We start from the raw sequence: 22,177 nt of genomic DNA on the forward strand, positions 1-22,177 counted from the left end.
GAAGCTGGTCATTGTGATGTGCGCTTCAGAAATGGACAATAGTAGAGGACGATGAAGGAAGGTCATATGTTTTATGCTCTCCTTCGTTGTTGACACCCATGGAAATTTATAAGCTGGCAAGAGGGCAGGTGCCCTCTGGACGCACCCAGTAACGTAACCCGTTCCGGGGCGAGGGCTTTCTCATATCTTGCGCCACGTTATTGGAACTCGCTTCCCATTTCCATACGTAATTGTCCCTCCCTTACAATCGTTAGGAAAAAATTGAAAACCTTTCTGTTTCTGACTTCTCAGTGCTAGTGGCTGTGTCTTTTTCTTCTTTCTTACTTCCCTTTCAGCGAATTACTAAGTATAGCGCCAGGGCACAAGTCCTAAAAAAAGAAGTGGGGGGACGCTCCAAGTTTGGTGGTGTCACCGGAAGTGACGTCACGACAGGAAGTGACGTCACGAAAGGTGGCTTGCACCATCAGACTCATTGCCTCCCCTCGCTCACCCCTTAGATGCGATTGCATCAGAGAAGCCAGCGCGTGAGCAGTGTTCTGAATGAGCTCCGATCGCGCCCCAGAGAGGCCAAAGAGTGAATGTGTGGCTCCATTTGCTCCAGTTATCGTCCACTGTCGTGGGCGATGTCAGCCAGTCCTGGTTTTACAACTCTCCTTGCTTTGCGTTATGCATAATATTATAATAGTAATAATGCAGGTAAAATTCCAATCGCACGGATCCCTCGAGTCACCTGGTAAAGGGAGATCGACGGGGCGGCCGTGCGGGCAAGTAACGCCATCATTGAAAGTCCAGCTTTTGGGCAGGGGGGACGGCGTCCACCCGGTAAAAACCCGGTAAAATAAGTGGGGGGACGCCGTCCACCCGCGTGGTACCCCGACTCGAGCCCTGTATAGCGCTGAGATGCCCCCGGGTGAGTCGCGCGCTCTAGAAGTGCACCTAACATAACATGACATAACAACCAGAATCCGCCTAAATTCAGAAAACACCTCCGCCGGCTTCAACATTCCAAGGCCTTTGAGAAAGAAATGATGTTTCGATCCATGGAATATTAATACGAGAATTTGGTTCTCACAGCGAGTGTCCTGGTTCTTGCTTGTTGTGCTTCCACCAGAGGATTCTGTCCTGGTCACTGTGACGTCCTGGATGGAGCCCAACCAGATGGGGAGCACAGTACCTGGCTCTAGGTACAACCATCGTGCGCCTTAGGATGAGTTTTCCCCTCAGTGAGAACAGAGCAATGCGCACAAGGTCATGGTGTACCCCTCACCGTGACAACACCCATGCCCAAAAGGAGGAGTGTGCCCCTGACTGTGACCACTATCATGCCAACAAGGAGAAAGGAGAAGTGTGCCTTTCACTGGAACCAAAACTATGCACAATGGGAGTGCACCCTTCACTATACCCACTGCTATGCCAATAAGTAGGCGTGTGCTGTTCACTGGAACAACAAGCTTGCACACAAGGACAAGTGTGCCCCCCCTGCAACCACAAGCACGCTCACATGGAGGAGTGTGCCCCTCATTGTAACCACAACCATACACAAGGGGAGCGGTGCTCTTCACTGTACCTACAACCATAGACCTATTGGACACTAGCCTTCAAATTATGCACAGTCGCACACACATGAATCAGTGTGGACCACACAATAGCCACAACCATGCATGCATTCTGGTAATCACAACCATGCACACGTGGGCAGAGTCCTCCTCACTGTATACACAATTGTGAACGTGGAGTCGAGTAACCACAAACCGGCATGCACTGGACACTGGTTTCACTGTAGTGTTCACCATTTGTACATATGGTACAACATTTCATGCGCGTTCATCACTGTAAAGACAAAACACTAAGGTAGGTATCATCATGACCACAATGGCAACCACCCACACAGCGACCCTTGACCCTGTTCTCAGGCAGGTTGCTCCCCACGCCGCACAGCTCCACCTGACTGTGCCCGTGTCCCGCTCCCGCTGCTGCCGCGAGTTCGTGCCTCCTGTGCCTGCTCTCTTGTTTTTCCCAAATTGCCCGTTCTCCTTGTCTGCTGCTATTTTCTACTCTGTATGCCTTTTTCTGCCCTCCTTTTTTCCCTGTAGATCTCTGGTTGCTTTTTGTCATTTTGCCTTTTCCCATTCCCGCCGCTGCATCCCCTGCGGCCCCACCCCCCTCGTCGCCCATTCGTCCTCCCACCCGCCTCCCAGCTGCTCCTTCCTCCCACCTCGCCTTCTTAATGGCGGCCGCTGTGCGGCCGTGCCGCTGGCGCGCCTAAGGCAAGCTCATCTTCGCCCGTCTGCGCCTGGACCGCGCCCAGCGCCAGACCCCCTGACCAACGTGAGAGCCACGAAGCCCGACGCCGATACAATACCACCATCCTCCACAAACTCAACACCGGCAGATCTTCCACTTGCTTCCACGCCACCCCGAAGCTCACCCATGGACCCTTCTCCTGCCGCAGCTGCAGCTTCACCAGCCAGCTAACACCGGCACGGCCGGCCCGCCCTTCCCACCAGGGCAGGTCACAACCACCTCAGATGCATACTACTCAACACCCGCTCCGTCCACAGGCACACCATCGACCTCTGGGACCTACTCGACTCATCCTCCCCAGACGTCACCTTCCTGATGGAGACCTGGATGAATGCTTCCTCGGCGCCCGACATTGCCATAGCCATCCCGGACGGCTACAAGATCACTCGCAGGGACCTACTAACAAACCAGGAGGAGGAATCGCCATCGTCCACAGGAATACCCTCAGAATTTCAACCAGCACCGAAGACACCCTCATTACTGCCGAACACCAGCACTTCCAGATCCACATCAATCCCATCACCACCCTCAGAGGAACCCTCGTCTACAGATCCCCCGGACCCCGACCACTGTTCAGCGACTCAATCACCGACATGGTCAGTACGCATGCCCTTGCATCCACAGACCACATCCTCCTCGGAGACCTTAACTTCCACCTCAAGAACGCCAACGACAGCAACTCCACCACCCTGCTCGACAACCTCGCTAACCTCGGACTCAAACAGCTCATCACAACACCCACCCACTCCGCCGGACACACGCTCAACCCCATCTTTTCCGCCAGCAACCACGTCACCTTCAGCCACACCACCGAACTCCACTGGACCGACCACCGCTGCGTCCGCTTCTCCTTCGAGAAACACAACACGCACAATCACCCGCAACGAATCCCCTACCGCAGCTGGAACAAGGTCACCGAAGACCAGCTAATCACCACCCTCGTCCAAGACCCACCAACCGACTCCACTGACACCGACACAGCCGCCCACAACTTCAGGCAATGGATCGACGACCGCGCCAACACTCTCGCCCCGATCAAGAAACCCTCAAACAGACGCACCGACATAAGGGCCATCTGGTACACCACCGACCTCCATGCATACAAGCAGACCTGCCGAAGACGCGAGAAGACGTGGCACCACAAAGAGACACCGGACAACCACGCTGCCCTCAAGAACGCCAGCCGCAAGCACCACCAACTCATTCGAACCGCTAAAAGGACATCCTTTAAGGAACGCATCAACAACAATGCGCACAACAGCAAAGAGCTCTTCAACATTGTGAAAGAACTCGCCAACCCTAGCTCCAGCTCTAACGACATACCGCTGTCGCAAGACCTCTGCGACTCCCTAGCCACCTTCTTCCACCGCAAGATCACAGACATCCATGACTGCTTCAACACCCAGACCCCCCAGACAGCCACCGACACCTCAGACGCTCCACCCTCCAACCACACGGCCTCCTGCTCACCTGGGACCACATCAACAACTATGAGACCATCAAAATCATGAACACCATCCACTCCGGCTCACCATCAGACCCCTGCCCTCACCACATCTTCAACAAAGCAAGCTCCATCATCGCACCCCAACTCCGGAAGATCATCAACAGCTCCTTCGAGACTGCCACCTTCCCAGAGAGCTGGAAACACGCCGAAATCAATGCCCTACTCAAGAAACCCAAGGCGGACCCAAAAGACCTCAAGAACTTCCGGCCCATCTCCCTGCTCCCGTTCCCAGCGAAAGTCATCGAGAAGACGGTCAACATGCAACTGACCCGCTTCCTCGAGGAGAACAACATCCTGGACGCGTCCCAATCCGGATTCCACAGCACCGAAACCGCCCTCATCGCCGCCACCAATGACATCAGGACCCTGCTGGAAAACTGCGAAACTGCGGCCCTTATCCTCCTGGACCGCTCGTTTGCATTCGACACCGTATGCCACCACACCCTATGCACACACCTCCACGACGCAGGGATCCACGACAAAGCCCTGGATTGGCCCACCTCCTTCCTCACCGACTGAACCCAGAGAGTCTACCTCCCCCCATTCCGATCGGAAGCCACCAAGATCACCTGCGGCGTCCCCCAAGGATCATCCCTCAGCCCGACCCTTTTCAACATCTACATGGCACCGCTCACCAAAATCGCCCGATGGCACGACCTCCACATCATCTCATACGCCGACTACACCCAGCTGATCCTTTCCCTCACAAAGGACCCCGCCACCGCCAAAAGCAACCTCCACGAAGGAATGAAGGCCACAGAATGGATGAAGAACAGTCGTCTGAAACTGAACTCTGACACGACGGAGGTCCTCATCCTTGGCTCCACCCCCTCCGCCTGGGATGACTCTTGGTGGCTAGTCACGCTGGGAGCTGCACCGACACCCACCAACCACGCATGCAACCTGGGGTTCATCCTGAACTCAACACTATCAATGACCCAGCAAGTCAAAGCCATCTCCTCCTACGGCTTCAACACCCTCCGCATGCTTTGCAAGATCTACAGATAGTTCCCCACCCGAACCAGAAGGACGATCACCCAAGCCCCGATCAGCAGCAGGCTGGACTACGGCAACACCCTCTACGCGGGAACCACAGCCAATCTCCACAGAAGACTCCGCACGACGCATACAGAACGCCTCCGCACGACTTATTCTCGACATCCCCCGCCACAGCCACATCACTGCCCACATGAGAGACCTGCACTGGCTCCCCGTCAACAAGAGGATCACCTTCAAGCTCCTTACTCACGCTCACAAAGCACTTCACAACACTGGACCGACATAACTCAACAAACGACTCAGCTTCTACACTCCGAACTGCCAGCTTCGCTCCGCTGACTTTGCCCTCGCCACCGTTCCACGCATCCACCGAATGACCACCGGAGGCAGATCATTCTCCCACCTTGCCGCCAAGACATGTAACACCCTCCCCATCCACCTGCGACCGACCCAGGACCTGCTGACCTTCAGGAGACTTCTCAAGACCTGGTTGTTTGAACAGTAGCAGCACCCCCCCTCCCCCCAGCGCCTTGAGACCCTCACGGGTGAGTAGTGCGCTCTACAAATGAATGATTGATTGCTTGATTACCACACACAGTCACAAAATAGCACATATATAAACAGAACTCATAGCAGCCATACCCAGCACAGCCCAGATAAGCCAGCAGATGGATATCAGCACAATTCAGTGCCTGCAATCACCTGCACACAAACAAAACTGCCGGTCAGCGCGCACATGAAAATAATCCACTAGGCATGTAAGCACCTTCGGCCAGATCCAGACAAAACTGCATTATATGTAGTTTTCAACAACAAAACAACACCATCTCGACACTGCCTACTACAGCTCACAAACCGCACCAGAATTAAGTCTGCAATAGAAGCCTTGATACCTAGGCGCAAAGGTACCAGCCCGATTGGTACTGGAGGTGAAACCTATGGCGGAATGCACGCCATATGGGTGAGTATGACATATTATCTATCATCTGTGTAGCACATCCATTCGCATGTGGAGCTATGTTCCCTTTATGACTCTAACAACATGTACATTCTGGCAAGATGCGTGGACTCTCATTGACTCCAGCAACAGATAATCCTAGAGTTGTGACAAAGGCAGTGTCATGACTGGCCATACACACAAGGAGACAGCATGCAAGAGTCACGTCTTTGAACTATCGGTGCACACTGAAGCTTGCATGGTGATCACGTGTTTGCAATCACTCCATTGGGCCTCGGTTTTTGTAATTTTGCAGTGCGTAATTTACAAAGAGCTGGTGCAGATCCGGAGAACCTGAGTTATAATTGAATTAATGGTATGTGCCTATGTAAGACACATGCATAAAAAACTGTGTTTAAAGAGAGACGGTTTCCAGTGTTCATACATGCGTATGAGCAATCACACTTAATGAGAACATTTATGAGGCGGTTGCTTTATGGCGACGGAGGGAAAGGTTCATTAGCGCACTCGTGATTAGAGCAAACTGTTGGCCTGGCGGGTTTCCACCCTGGTCTGAAGCATCCTCCCTTTCTGTCTTTCAGGGGACGGGTTAGACAACAGCGTGGCCTCGCCGGGCACGGGGGACGATGACGACCCGGACAAGGACAAAAAGCGCCAGAAAAAAAGAGGCATTTTCCCCAAAGTAGCCACGAATATCATGCGAGCGTGGCTATTCCAGCATCTCACGGTAAGTGTGGACAGATTTCCTGCTTCCTTCTCGTGGCTTGTAATGCGACTGCTTATTGGTTAGCGACTTCTGTTGAAGGGTGGGTGTGAGGTAGGCACTCGTCTTGTTGCGGAAGGTGTTTGTCTCATTGTTCACGTTGCATTGTGTGAATTTGTAAACCAAAAATGGCTGTCTTCAAGGCAGTGCACCAGTTTACTTCTTATTCAAGATGGCCGCCGTTTGAGGATATCGCACAATGGTGGTTGATCATGTGTCATGTCTACTCTGGTCCTCTTCAACCATATCCGAACCGTGATCATAATTTAGCGTGTTTTTCTCTTGTTGGTGGTGACCATGGTGATTAACCCTTTTGGCTTAAGACTGAAGATGCTGGCAATGAGGTCGCAGCGGTGTTGATAGAGCGGCAAACGAAAAGGTTCTGATAGTGCTGGGAAGGAGCATAGGATTCAATGCGTTGGCAATGGTAGTTTGGGTGCTGTTCATAACCAGACCACACTCTTGGTGCAGTGGGCTTGGGTTGGCCGTATTGGAGCAGTATAAATTCTGGGAGCGTTCTCATGATGTGGTACTGGTTGGATACCATTCATTGGGTCGTGGGTGTCTGGTCCCTGCCTTGGGACGGTAGAATGAAAGTGGTTGTGCAGTGTGAATACGAGTCTTAGTGTAGTGGGGTTGTGATGTTTGTAGTTTGTGCTTTTTTGATGCAGGGCAGATTCTCGGTGTGGTGCAGTTGTAGTGGTGGTGGTTCTAGTGCGCCCATGGGCTGCAGGGGGGTGGTAATGCCCTGTCAGTCTCAGTACATGATGCGGATATGTTGCTACCCCTGGTCCTGTGTGGATCAAGGCCCCAGTCGCTTGATGGCAGGAAGGGAAGTGGTTGAGAGAAGGAGGTGAGTACTATGCTGTCACTGCTGGGAATGCTGGAGTTGGAATGCTGTCACTGCTGGGAATGCTGGAGTTCGGAAGCTGGGAATGCTGGAGTTCGGATGCTGTCACTGCTGGGAATGCTGGAGTTGGGATACTGTTGCTTCTAGAAATGCTGGAGTTGGAATGCTGTCACTGCTGGGAATGCTGGAGTTGGAATGCTGTCAATGCTGGGAATGCTGGAGTTGGGATACTGTTGCTTCTAGGAATGCTGGAGTTGGAATGCTGTCACTGCTGGAAATGCTGGAGTTGGGGTGCAGTCACTGCTGGGAATGCTGGAGTTGGGATGCTGTCACTGCTGGAGTTGGGATACTGTCACTTCTAGGAATGCTGGAGTTGGGATGCTGTCGCTTCTAGGAATGCTAGAGATGTTGTCTGCTGGGAATGCTGGAGTTTAGATGGCGTCTTCTGGGAATGGTGAAGTCAGGGTGGTGTTACTGTGGGGAATGCTGGAGTTTGGATACGGTCTCTGCTTAAAATGCTGGAGTGATGATTGTGTCTTCTGGGAATGCTGGTGCTGGCATGCTGTGATGCTGTCACTGCTGGTGCTGGCATGCTGTGATGCTGTGATGCTGTCACTGCTGGGAATGCTGGTGCTGGGATGCTGTCACTGCTGGGAATGCTGGAGTTGGGATGCTATCACTGCTGGGAATGCTGGTGCTGGGATGCTGTCACTGCTGGGAATGCTGGTGCTGGGATGCTGTCACTGCTGGGAATGCTGGAGTTGGGATGCTGTCACTGCTGGGAATGCTGGAGTTGGGAGTGCTGTCACTGCTGGGAATGCTGGTGCTGGGATGCTGTCACTGCTGGGAATGCTGGAGTTGGGATGCTGTCACTGCTGGGAATGCTGGTGCTGGGATGCTGTCACTGCTGGGAATGCTGGTGCTGGGATGCTGTCACTGCTGCGAATGCTGATGCTGTCACTGCTGGGAATGCTGGAGCTGGGATGCTGTCACTGCTGGGAATGCTGGAGTTGGGATGCTGTCACTGCTGGAGTTGGGATACTGTCACTTCTAGGAATGCTGGAGTTGGGATGCTGTCGCTTCTAGGAATGCTAGAGATGTTGTCTGCTGGGAATGCTGGAGTTTAGATGGCGTCTTCTGGGAATGGTGAAGTCAGGGTGGTGTTACTGTGGGGAATGCTGGAGTTTGGATACAGTCTCTGCTTAAAATGCTGGAGTGATGATTGTGTCTTCTGGGAATGCTGGTGCTGGGATGCTGTCACTGCTGGGATCCCTGCTGGGAATGCTGGTGCTGGGATGCTGTCACTGCTGGGAATGCTGGAGTTGGGATGCTATCACTGCTGGGAATGCTGGAGTTGGGATGCTATCACTGCTGGGAATGCTGGTGCTGGGATGCTGTCACTGCTGGGAATGCTGGTGCTGGGATGCTGTCACTGCTGGGAATGCTGGAGTTGGGATGCTGTCACTGCTGGGAATGCTGGAGTTGGGATGCTGTCACTGCTGGGAATGCTGGTGCTGGGATGCTGTCACTGCTGGGAATGCTGGAGTTGGGATGCTGTCACTGCTGGGAATGCTGGAGTTGGGATGCTGGGAATGCTGGTGCTGGGGTGCTGTCACTGCTGGAGTTGGGATGCTGTCACTGCTGGGAATGCTGGTGCTGGGATGCTGTCACTGCTGGGAATGCTGGTGCTGTCTCTGCTGGGAATGCTGGTGCTGGGATGCTGTCACTGCTGGGAATGCTGGAGTTGGGATGCTGTCACTGCTGGGAATGCTGGTGCTGGGATGCTGTCACTGCTGGGAATGCTGATGCTGTCACTGCTGGGAATGCTGGAGCTGGGATGCTGTCACTGCTGGGAATGCTGATGCTGTCACTGCTGGGAATGCTGGAGCTGGGATGCTGTCACTGCTGGGAATGCTGATGCTGTCACTGCTGGGAATGCTGGAGCTGGGATGCTGTCACTGCTGGGAATGCTGGTGCTGGGATGCTGTCACTGCTGGGAATGCTGATGCTGTCACTGCTGGGAATGCTGGTGCTGGGATGCTGTCACTGCTGGGAATGCTGGAGCTGGGATGCTGTCACTGCTGGTGCTGGGATGCTGTCACAGCTGAAAAGCTTGGCTCTGTTTGGGAAGCTCTTGCTCTAGAAATCCTCCACACCAGCTCCACATGTCCATTGCTAATTCACTTTTCTTCTGTGTCGCGGACTCCTGCGTTGTTTGAAATCAGCCGCTGTCCGGGTCTTTGGAACGAAAACCTTTTTCTTCTGTGCACATGACTTGAAAGACCCTTGCTTGCATTCTGGACACATGCGCCTGTTGTTGGCCCGGCTGCAGCTGTAGGAGGGGGGCTGGAAGGGTGCCATAGCAACCACATACCCCAAGCCCATTGTGTCGACCTGTCGGACCAGAGGGCTGAACCCGAGAGGTGGGAAGAGCGTGGAATAAATGTGTTGCACCTTCTGGACGGGGCACTGGTGTTTGGGGAGATCTTCCACAGTGGCAATGTCTGCTGGCTTATGGCATTATTCGCTTGTTGTGGTGTGGGAGTTCCCTCCGCAAAAGGTAGGATTCAGTCATTTTATGTAATGATTTTTAGTAATTGATCATGAATAAATTCATTCATTCAGTTGCTATGTTCACGTGACGCCATTGTGATCTGGTGTTGTAACCTGTTTATGACTTCTTGTGGGCCCCATCCCTTCTAGGAATCAAACAAAACCTTTGAGGGTGGGGGAGCCCGCGTATTAATCTTTAGGGATGGTCTGTGTGCCTCATAGCAGTGCTGTGTGCCTCCGCAGCCTGCAGTGCCGTCAAACCTGTTCTTACACAAAGGAGAGGCTATGCGGTGTAACGTAAGACGTCATCTTGCGCAAGGGTGGAAGGGGACGTGGCTGTTGACTCAGAGGCGCAACTCATGGCGTGCTCAAAGAGAGGCAGGGTGGCACCACCTTCGGCACATACCCTCCTGGGCCAAGGGGCGCGCTCCCTGCGCCTGCCGCCTGCACAGCTCGGTGATGCCATCCTCAGCAAGGCGCGGATTGGAGCTGCTGCCGGAGTGCTTCTGCGGGGTCATTATCTTAAAAGCTAGCCGCCTTCACTTCTGGGGGAGCGGGATTGCGTGCGCGGAACGGGAGCACTTTGCGCGGCAATCTGCCTGCATCCCCCCTTTTGCAATTGGTTTTATCTGTCGCTGTTCCGCTGACTATTACAGCTTCACTTAGGCACCAAAGTACCTTCTTTTTTTTAAACTTTCACCGAAGAACTATTTGCTTTCTCTCAGGTTTTTTTTACTCTTTGTGCAGTGTGCTAGAAGTGTTTGCTGTAAGACAGGCAATTTGTGGAATAAGGCTGGTGGCTACAGAAAGTTAGTGTGCCTTCAGCCCTGATGGAGATGGTAGCCATTGCAACGAGCGGATGACTGTGGTGATGTGTGCCACGATGTGGGTGTAACTTACTCACCAAACAGGCAAGTTCACTAAACCGCTGTGCAAGCATCATGTTTGCACGAGTGCTTCTGTGATGTGCAGCACACGTGTGTGTGATGCAGGTGTGCCGGAATGGCACATGTCCATTTATATGTGAAAATACACAAATGATCTGTTTGCGTAATTACAAGGACCAGCAGGGGCGTGGCCTTTGGTGGTGCTGGTTTTAGTTGTTATGGAATATAAGACCACTCTGCGACCTAACCCAATACCAATCTGCAACCGAACCCCAAATGCAACTCTGAGACGGAACCCCCAATACTACTTGGCGACCTAACCCCTAATACCACCCTACGGCCCTATCCCTTGTACCACTCTACGGTCCTATCCCCTGTGCCACTCTACGGTCCTATCCCCTGTGCCACTCTTCGGTCGTATCCCCTGTACCACTCTACGACTCTATCCCCTGTACCACTCTACAGCCCTATCTGTAGTACCACTCTATGGCCCTATCCTCTGTACCACTCTATGGCATTATGCTTCTCGTGTGCCGAGGCTGAGCTCTCTTCCGACCCTGACTCAATGCCGCCATTTGCACAACTCCCATTTGCACGTGAGACTTGCAGAATGCTTAGTGAATCTATTCGAGAGCCTTTAAAGGCTTGACACTCGGTTTTAGGTCTGGCTAAAATGAGTGTAATCTTGTATACAATATTTACTGCTAAGGTAACTGGAAGGGGACTCGCAGAAAGAGTCCTAGGGCACATCACAGTAAGACCAGGTAGGCAGAAGTTCACTTAACAGAAAGTTCCTGGAAGTACCACACACACTTAACAGAAAGTTCCTGGAAGTACCACACACTTGAACCATCACGTGAACCTGCTCACAGTAAGCACTGAATACAAAAAGTGCAGTATTTACAATCTGTAAATGTGCCATCATGTGCCAGATATGGGACCTTAATCAAATTGACCCTGCAAAGATGGCTTTGTCATTTATTCTTTTGTACGTTTGGTGAGCACTGAACTGGTCACATGGTGGGCAGGGGGTCCTAAATTAGCTGTTGCAACTGGCTCCCTAAACAAACCATGCAATCAGCGCCCTGCCCCCCCCGAGTCTCATGGACAGATATTTTTTCATTTTAGTATTTCTGCTGTAATTTGTTGACCTTTTACTTGCCAGTTTAGTGACAACTTTGCTTGCCTGTAGATTGCAAAAGCAGTTACAGGGATGGTAGATTGCTGACCCTTGCAGGCCACCATCCCTGTGACTGTAGCCAATTTTAGTGGGAGGCAAATTGCAATCTGCTTCCTTAATATTCATGAGAAAGGCGACCCTGCGACCAACTGCAGTTTGGTATTTTGAGAACCAACCTGTTAATACATAGGTCAGTTTGTGGAGAAAAAAAAACTAGTCACAGAATTAGCAGGACCATTTGCCACCAGTATCGTGTCACATCCAGCTGGCCTGGCAAGGTACAGGAGTCATGCATGGAGAGGTTTCGGGCAGAGGTGCTCTGTCCAGGCCTCCCAAGGGCTGTGGTGGTCTCTACGGGGTCAGCAGCTCCCTGGACTCCTCTTGGCTCCGAGGAACTCGAGAGAGCACGAATCTGCAGCTGATGACTGAACTGGAGGTCTCCTAATGAGCTCTGCACACATGCTGGCTAATTGAAAAGGCCGTAACTCCACTGCATGTTGGTCCGGGGTAATCAAGTGGGTTTAATCACCTCTATCTGTCCGTGGGGGGGCTGGAGCTGCACCAGCCAGACCCCCAGCCTTACCATGTGCCCATGATTGTCACCATTATCAGAATGACTCCACATCTGTGCATGGCTACACTAGCTCAGCGGGGGAGGGGTGGGGGTAACCTGCAAATTCTTTCTCGTTTTGAAGTCCAGTAAGGAAAGAATTCAGGAGGAGAAGGGGTGAAGGGGGCATGAAGGGAGCTGCGCCCCATACCTTGCGAGTGGCCCTATGTCATATGAGACAACTTCAGCCAGTTCTTATCTTTTAAACCAGCAGCATTTACAGTGCTTGGAGTTTGTAGCCTTTCCTTATCGTGTTAAATGTGTCATTTCAAATCTCGGAAGGCAATGCGCTTTAGGTGAAAAAGCCTGGGGTAGCTGGAAGTGTCACACCTTTCCCTAACAGCACGATTGTCACGTATGCATGATATTTCAGGCATCCCCCCCCTTTCCACACACACTTGTAAATGGCTCTCCACAGCCCTTGGCCTCGCCAAAGTCAGTATATTACGTTTTTGGAAGACAGATGGGCTCCTGACAATGCAACCTGGCTTGAAGATATGTACGAAGTGGCAAACTAAGAGAAACTGATTAAAAAACTAAATGATCACTTGCAACAATTTGATTATATTTGGGGCCCTTTTGGGGATCTATGACAGCTTTAACATAGTTATAACATATATATTTAGCAATATAACTACATAGGCTGTTTTGTTCACCTAAGAGTTATTTTCCATATTCAAAGGCTATGTTGCGATGATTGCTCTCATATACATGCAACTGACGTACTTGTCTGATCTTTGCTCTCCCCTTCTCCTAATTGGCTTATCGTCACATTTATCAATGATATTTTATGTACAATGATATTTACATGCTAAATATACCCGGTTTCTTTTTGAAATGCCAATGAAAAAAATTGGAGCAAGAAAAGGAACGGTCACACCTACCATGGGGCCGCTCAGCACCTCCGTTTGGTGGTTTCTCACTGTCCACGACCCCTGCCTTTGAGGTGTCTGCAGGCGTTCAAACTGCTTCTTTCCTGCTGTGGGATGTTTCCTTGTTCCTGAAAGCGATACCCACTTTTTAAGGCAGCAGCCTGGGAGTCAAGACACCTGCTCCCAGATTGGGAAACTGGTCTGGTTCCCATTGCTTTTGTTCACACTGCAGGATGTGAAAAGGTTTACGGCCGTGCGGCGGCAAAGGCCTGAATTGCATCCAGACCCATGCTCCTATCTGCTCATGAACATTTTCTGCCCATGTAGGGAATTCCACATGAATATGAGAGGATGTCAAGAGATTTACATTGTGGATTGGATCACCTAAATAGGTAATTAGTCTGAAGAAGTCCATTTATATGGGCGAAACGCATTGGCTGTCCTCGCTGTAACTATGTGCTTCAGATTTTAAAGAAAATACATTGAAGAACTGGAGTACCTTGGAATTTGAATGGAATTTTTTTCTCTAAAATAATTGTTGCATCTCCATTTGTGTTATATGGAAAACTAGAAGGAATCCACAAGTGGACGCATCTCGGGGGAGGTTCGGCCCACTTTCATCCAGTCCTGGTTTTCCAGCCACCAGCACTAGGCTTATTGATCCCTGTAGGTCCATACTGATAAAAGGAAAAATGAAACTACAAGTACCACGGTGCTTTTTATAGCTCACTCAAAAGCCAGAACTGGCTTAAAGCCAACCTCATGCCATGGTGGCAATTAACAGTTATGATTCCTGACAAGTCTATACTTACGAAAGCGTGGTAGGTCTGGGGAAGGGTCAGTTATGGGTTAAATAATGTGATAGACCCATGCAGCAGGCCCCGACCTACTGAGGGATTTTCAATCTTCCTGTGGCGCAGTCATCGAGATTTGAATAAACGTTTATATAGCCGTAAATGTGGAGGTAGGGAGCTGAGAGGGGGTTGTATTGTCAAAAGATAAGGAGGAAGTGGTCGAGAGTCCATGTGGTTTTCAGCAAATGCATGACCTTTAGTCAGGATTCTATTTCCCCATTTCTTCTCTCACTTTCTTGCCTCTCCCTGTGTCCAGCAGCCGTCTGTGGAGCCTGGCCCGCAGACATGGTTCTTTCAAGACCCTTCCCTTAAAAAAGAAGCCCCCCTTTCGAAAAAGTATTCCTTCGCTGCCCCCTAACTCACTAAACATTATTTTAAATTGGCCGCACTCCCTTTGAGCTCTTCAGCCTCCTCTTGTGTTACAATAATCCCCCCCCATATTCTTGGAGGCTTTCTTGAGAGGGTGGGGCCAGTGGGGAGGGGAGAAGGGGGCTTTACTTTAGAGAAACTAATTGAATTATCTCATTATCTGGATTTGTAAAGCACATGTATTTTGCGTCCCAGGATGGGTCCCCATAGAAGGGGCAGCCTGGCTATGCCCCCTGAATGGGCAATCGCTGCATTTTGACATGCATGCATTCATTAACCCAGGGGCGCATAAAAGAACGCTCTCTGTATTTTTTGTTCCCCCCAAATACCCAACTTGCACCAAGCGAGCCTTTCTATACCCCTTGGGGGGGGGATTGAACATAGGTTCTCTGCCACAAGCCATTATCACATTTTTTGAATCCGTAAAAGGCTGAAAGGCTGGTGAGGAACCCCAAAACAAAGACCAGCTCCAGCAATCGTTCACTGTTGGTCTCAATATGACAAACAATCGCTAACCTCTTCTGCTGCTGAGGGTTGTAGTGGTGGCCGGGCCTCTTAAAGATTTAACCTATATGCAACTAAATCCATGGGTTTGCTTAATGCAGGGGTAGGCTGGTCACCCGCCTCATTAGCTCTGTAACCCCCAAAGAGAATGAGAAACCCCCAGAGAAAGCAGACCTCTTTTCTATGGCAAGAGGTGGGCTGGGAGGTCTCCTGAAATGATTCTTTTTTTTCCCCTACCGCTCGTGAACTACCCTGTAATTGTCCACTTTCTTCTATAGAGCTTTAAGTGCAGGGAGTTAGTGTGCCTCCGAGAGCTGCCAGGGGACAAGAGAGAGAGATGGAGTGATTTGCCCAGGAAAACACAGCTTGCAAAAGAGGGAGCGTGTCTCCAAGTGCTCTCAGGAGGATGAAGTGATTTGCACAAGACAGCACAATTTGGTCAAGGGGGAAGCCTGGATTAAAACTTGAGACTTTTGTTCTCACAGCCATGAACCAGACCACATCCCCCACCCCCGGAGCAAATATGCCTTCTTATCATGTCACTCCTGCCTCAACATGCTCTGTAAGCAGATGGCACGATTCCTTGGGTGGGTTAAAGGTTGAGGTGAGCTCCTGGGGTTCGAACCTGTGATCTGCAGGTCGCATTCTCAGCTCACTGGCTCTTGAGAAGACGCTGGGTGGGGTGCCCTTGCCTTTGGTACGCGCCTCTTCTGAACACATTGGGGCAGATTTATAATAACTGGCGCATCCCTGCATATCAGCAGGGATGCGCCAGTTATTGTGCGCCACAGCTCCGCTACCATGGATGCGCCGCATTTACAATGCGGCGCACCATGGGGCAAAAACGGCACATATGCGTGACGCATCTGTGCCGTAAAAGTGGCGCATTGCTGGAGTTGCGTCGCAAGCGCGACGCAGCTTCAGCAATGCTTTGAGGGGACCTATCTTCACAATGCTGCGTCAATACTTACGCCTGCTTCAAGCAGGCGCAGGGTTTTGACGCAGCATGGGCTCAAAAGTGACTGAGTGAAATCTTGTAGATTTCACTCAGCCACTTTTAGGAGGCGTTCCTGCGACGGAACGCCCCCCCCCCCCCCTGCACAGGTACGCCTACTGCTGGTGCAGGGCTTTACAACGTGACGCATCTCCCAGATGCGTCACGTTGTAAATACCCCGCAGCATGGCGCAGGATTTGCGCCGCTGCTGCGTCACAAAAGTGACGCAACGGCGGCGTAAATGAGGCGCAAGGGCCTCATAAATCTGCCCCACTGTGTCTTTGCCCTCTGTCTGCAGCCGGCTTTGCCTCTTGGCGCCTGTGAGATCAGCTGCTTTTGGACGAGGCTGCTCTGAATTAAGGGGGTGCTGAGATTAGTGCGGGGGTGCCCGGAGCCCCTCGTGCCCCTGCTTCGATGCTGCGGTCACCGGGGCGCCTTCCCCCACGCCGTCTTGCGGGTCGAGCACCACTTCCGGTGTTCGCCTGGTGGAGGACATCACAGAGCGACAAAGGTTTTGGATAGCACTGCAGGGGCTCTACCCATCTCCATCCGTGTGACAGATCTATTTTCAGGGGTGGAGGGAGGGGTGGATCAAAAGTGAGAGCTGTGGGGACACAGGGCTTCAGACAGTAGGGTGAGAGCCCTCTATGGTGACTGTGTGGAGCAGGTACAGGCCAGGCATCCCTCCGGGTGGTAGCCTGGGTCCCCCCTCCCAAGGCTGTGGGTGGTTTCGCCCATGTGAATGTTGAATGCAATGGAGATGCTGTCATGTTGTCCTTCCTCTTTGAATATGTAAATATTGCGGTTGCTTAGGGTAGTTAACGCCTCGTTAGATTGGTCTGAAATATTGTATGTGAAGTTTTCTTTTATTTCCATATTGTTTGAATTCTGCTGTGAACTTTGTGCTTTGAAGTGATTCAAGTGTTTTTGAAGTGGATTATTTGAATGTTCACGAGCCGTGTGTGAACCTAAAGAGATTTGTGTAAGTATTGTGCCATTGTCTCGGTGTGGGCGCAGGCTTTCTGTGGAGGAGTTGTGGGGTACGCACATTATACAACCAGGTGGATACTAGTTTAGTACACACTCAACAGACTCCTATTGTAGGTTGGTGTCAGGTGGGTGAGCGTGGTAGACTGGCCTACAGGGCAGTGGAATCCGCACCATGCTTGTGTTGTAGATTACACTACTTTACACTACCAGGGATAGTAGGTCCCAACACAGTATGTTGTCCTGATGTCGCTCGCCTCATGTCAGCCCTGCCTAGCGTAGCAACCCAACAGCCACGATTATTGATTTATTTATTTATTTATAGAGCGCTAACAATCATCCCTAAGGATATCACGGCGCTAGGTAGCAAGCATTAGTTGTACAGTTACCGGCGGGAGTGGTGGATCCGACAGATATTAGGGTCTAGGAAACAGAAAAGCCTTCAACAAGATTACATTTGGAATTTGTTCTCTAATCTGCAAACTCACTGGCTCGCTTGGCTGCACTGAGCCAGGTCGTTTAAAACCATGACATCCCTTTTACTAATGAGGATGGTCAAATGTGCATCAGAGTTTGCAGGGCACAGATGTAGGGATAGAAGAAAGACTGCACCAGGAAGTGCCGAGTGTGTTCCTAGTCCTAGAGAAGCCCTTGTCTTCCATGCTAAGGAGCCCTCAGCGGCCTCAATGGCCCTCAAGAGGGCGCTGACTTCCCTCTCAAGGGCCCTCTTATTCATTCAGCAGAGGGCATGTGTGATCATGGGCTAAAAACAGGAAGTGGTGAGGCACACAATGAACCCACTCAGACACAGGGTCTGAGGCGGGAGCCCTTTCTTCTACGGGTCTGGGAGGACCGTGGGCTCACAACTGTGAGAAGAGAGGAAGGAACCAGACTATGGTGCAAGTGGCGCGTGTGCGGACTATGCATGGCTCCGCCTCCGTTCAAGCGGCAATGCGCGCCGCGAGCGCATACTTCTAACCTGCAAATTTACATCTTTTCTACATATGGCCTTCGTTGTCAATGGCTCCGTAAAGGCAAATGTAGTAGCAAGGACCCTGGTACACACGCAGCAGAGCAGCTACAATGACCTAAGCATCTACTGAGGTGGACGTACAGGCCTTATACAAAGCGGAGCATGTCCGTGCACACAAAGTAAGGAAGGCCCATTCTACTGGAGTGAATGCAGAGAAGCATTGGACTCCCGGTGTGGAGAAGGTACACAGCACCGTAAACACAATGATGTGACTATGCGTGTGCTTTGTATGCACAAAATAAGGAAGATACAACAGACTGGTACAACTCCTGTAGAGAGAGAGCCGGACCTTGTAAACTCAAAGCAGTGTGTACGCAGGGGCCTAGGACACACAAAGAGACCACTATACAAGGGGCTTGACACCTTCAGTGTTGACTTTAAAAAGGCCTTCTACGCTCCCGGTAGCGAAGGTGCAGGGCAGTTTGCATACAGAAAAGTGAAATATTTCACCCTGGAAATACTGTATGGGGGTTTTCAAAGCTTTGTATGGGGGTTTTCAAAACTCCTGGAAGTAGAGAGGCTGCGAACAACCCACGCGCTGAAAATGGCGGAGCCTTGCTCGAGTAGTGTAGTGGAGAGACAAGGGTCTTGGGCGCCTCCCGTTGTGACAGCGCATGGGCCTCTACACCGCTTGTAGTGAGGATAAAGGGTTTTCATACACCCCCGCCCCCGTAGTGAGGATGCAGTGACTTCATGCACCTCTTGTAGTGAAGGTGCAGAGGTCTTGGAAACCTCTTGTAGGTAACGATGAAGGGCCGCTGTACACTACACTGACCATGGAGGGTCTGTATTCCATACATGCACTGTGTATGCAAAAGCCGTGTACACACATAGTAGTGAAGCCACAGCAGCAGTGTGCGGACACACACACACACACACGCCTACCTACCTACCTACCTACCCCACTTAGTGAAGCATAAGATGCAGGGAGCATGCACACAGGCCATACTGAAGCTACTGGGCCTTGTTCACACCTGTAGTACAGACACGGAGGCAGGGCACACGTAGTGCAGTAAAGCAACTTCACTGGCCCGCACAAGGCAGAATCCCCAGTGAGCAAGCAGGCTAGTCCGGCTTTAGGGAGCTATGTGCAAGCTGCCTCTCACAGCTATGAAGGCTCATATTTTCAATTTCTTGAGGCCGATGAAAGGAGTATCATTTAAGGTGGACCATATGAACACCTGATAGATGCAGTGCTTCAAAGCCAAGACCAATACTGGTTTAAGAAGTGGCAGGAAGCCCTGTGTGTCGTGCATAAAGCTTTATGTTGTCTGCCGCCCCCTGACCGTGACAGAAGTAAGGCTGCCTGCCATCTGTCTCACCAGTTAACTTTAGAACTCTTGTTTCTTTAACTTAGACTAGGTGTATGCTGGAGTTCTTTTTATTCATTGAAACAACTTCAAATATCCGCGAAAGTCCTGATATTGGCCTGAAAACCCTCATGCAGAAAACCTTGTGAACTTCGACTGGTGATCGGAGTAGGCACTAGCCGTTTGGCAAAGAAACTCAGTCCTACCTTGCACGCTCCTAGCTGCGTAGGCCATAGACACATGAAGGATTATTTTAAGGTGGAGTTGTGCCCGAGTATTGCTCAGAAATGGCGCCCATGATTTAGAAGTGCATCCTTACATTGTTTTCGGGTGCCCCCCACTCTTGGTGGTCGCTCTGTCCTCACTTCTTAATTTCACAGCCCCTTCCCAGTGTGAGCTACAACCACGCCGGCCTTCCTTGCCCAATCCGGTGCAGAGGAGCAGGCAGGCTAAGAGCCACTGGGACTTTTCATCTCTAAAATATCATGTCTGAGCAGTCTGCCCAGGGCTACGGCGGGGCTTTCATGTGCTTCCATCCCAAGTGAACCATAGTCATTTGTTCAATCCGTGGCAGAACAAAGCGGCTTCACACAGGACCCACTAAAGGGAACCCCTCTGCTCCAGGAGGCAAACCAGCCTCGTGCTCTTCCAAGCGGCGCAGGTAGGATTCCGCCACTTTTGCAGGTTCTTGAGGGCAAGGAGCATCTTGCGGGTTCAAAATTAACTTTCTGGGATGAATCTGAGAAGAATGGAAAAGGAGGCTTGGGGAAAGGCCAATCCCCTTTGAAAACAGCCGGGAGCGCCATGGGTGCCAGGACGATTTGATACGGTGCAGGGAGGCTTTTGGCAACCAAAGGAGTCCGGATAATGGCGGGAACCGGGGGAGGGCTGAGGCCTACCAGTTGGCATCAATATACTAGCATGCTTAAAAAGTGCATGAAGGCAGCTTAATCATAAGGCCGGCTCTTCACTTTGTGATGTGGGCTTTGTAAATAATATTATTAATTATTATTATTAGCAGCAGCAGTGATGGTATTATACACACTCTTAAACATTTGGTAAACAAAATGCTAATTTAGCCCAACCACTAGATGGCAAGATTATGCCCAGCATGTGAATCTATAATAACTACAAAAAATAATACTGCTGCAGGTATCTAGCAGTGTTCCACCATACATCACTGCCCACGGGGAACTGTGTTCACCTAGCTCCCTAAAATATACCCAGTCCTGAGACAGACACTACTTCCAAAAACACTACAGTTATGCCTAAAATATATGTTAAAAAAAATGTAAACACCGTTTTTTAAACTCCAGTATAACTTTGTTTCATTTTTTCAAAAAATATACTTATTGGAAAGAAGGAAAAAAAATTGTGCTCAAGAAATGCTCTGAAATGCTACTTTGAATATTTCGAAGGCAAGATGAGATGTTTGAATGTGTGCAACTGTAATCCAGCAGGGAGCTACTTTCCTTCCCAAATTGACAGTGAAAGTTTATTTGCCATTGACTTACAAGTGAAATCGCAAATTCCTTTCTTTTGCATATAATCTCTGGCTGAACTCCTATTTGCTGCCACTTTTAATGCCGCTGTGCATCTCAATGCCACGTCTGGGGAACATCTGTCGCCTCGGAGTGTAAATGTGTGAATACACCAGCGTTGCATCTCTGTGGGGTATTCTTTGCGAGGACACTTATTTAGTCCCAGAGGTATGGATGTCGCTCATCCGCATTAAATGTTTGTGAGGGCGCACCTTGCTTCATAGTGTAACTGCAGCAGTCTTTGTTTTCTGCATTATCTCTGCGAGGACATCTGGCTTCTGCGAGTAGTATTGCAGGCTTTTCTACTTAAACAAATTCTGTGAAGACATTTGGTGGAACAGCATCTTTTTCACTCTGTATAATTTCTTCAAGGACGTAGTGCCGTGCCGCACTGTGATTTGTTATTATATGGAATCTCATGTATGATGTCACTAGTAATAATGTCTTCCAAGAGGTCATTCTTGAAGTCATCTGTGTGAGGTCACGAGCAGTGGATTACTGTGGTGTTGTGGTTAGAAGCTAATCTTAACAGGATAATTTCAGTGTTTATAGGTTTTTTAATTTGACCCACTACGCTACTACTACTTAATGTTCTCGGTGAATTGAAAACATGAGGTTTACTATTTCCCACGCCTGCAGTGGGCAGTCCGCATCTGTCGTCACAAGAACGGTGCAATGCTTGCCAGCCCTAAATAAATCATGAAAAAAATTCACTTGGCCAATGTTCTTTTGCAGGTTCCACTTAGTGTGCCACGTATGTGTGATGTCCCAGGAGGTTTTGCCTGTAGCGTCCATGTTTGAGTGGGGAACGACAGGCGATGTTCCATGAAATGTGTTACTCTTGTGAAGTCACAAGTATATGGAATGGTGTAGTTCCAGATCACACGTGTTCCACTGGACCACTCCCGAGCTCAGGTAGTTTGCAGGAGCGGCACGGAAGAGATTAGTAACTGCACACAGAATAACATGGACAGGGCTTGAGGAGGTCAAACGCACGTCATAAGCCATCATTTCCAAAAGCCTTGTTTCTACAGGTGGTTGGACTCATCAGGGTTGCAGCTGAGTCAGCCATGCCATCAATTCGAACTTAACAGCATGTGC

General features: G+C 50.6%; 1 protein-coding gene across 14 annotated transcripts in view; it reads left to right on the top strand.

The window, feature by feature from the left end:
- Nucleotides 1–22,177, top strand: part of MEIS2 (Meis homeobox 2) — a 304,133-nt gene that overhangs the window by 114,063 nt on the left and 167,893 nt on the right. For all 14 annotated transcript variants that reach the window (XM_085627334.1, XM_085627333.1, XM_085627336.1 and 11 more), the window contains one exon: nucleotides 6,350–6,495. In XM_085627334.1, coding sequence (XP_085483460.1) covers nucleotides 6,350–6,495 — 146 coding nt within the window. The remainder of the gene's footprint in view (nucleotides 1–6,349; nucleotides 6,496–22,177) is intronic.

This window comes from Triturus cristatus, chromosome 9, assembly GCF_964204655.1.
Source record: "Triturus cristatus chromosome 9, aTriCri1.1, whole genome shotgun sequence".
NCBI classification, from domain to species: Eukaryota; Metazoa; Chordata; class Amphibia; order Caudata; family Salamandridae; genus Triturus; species Triturus cristatus.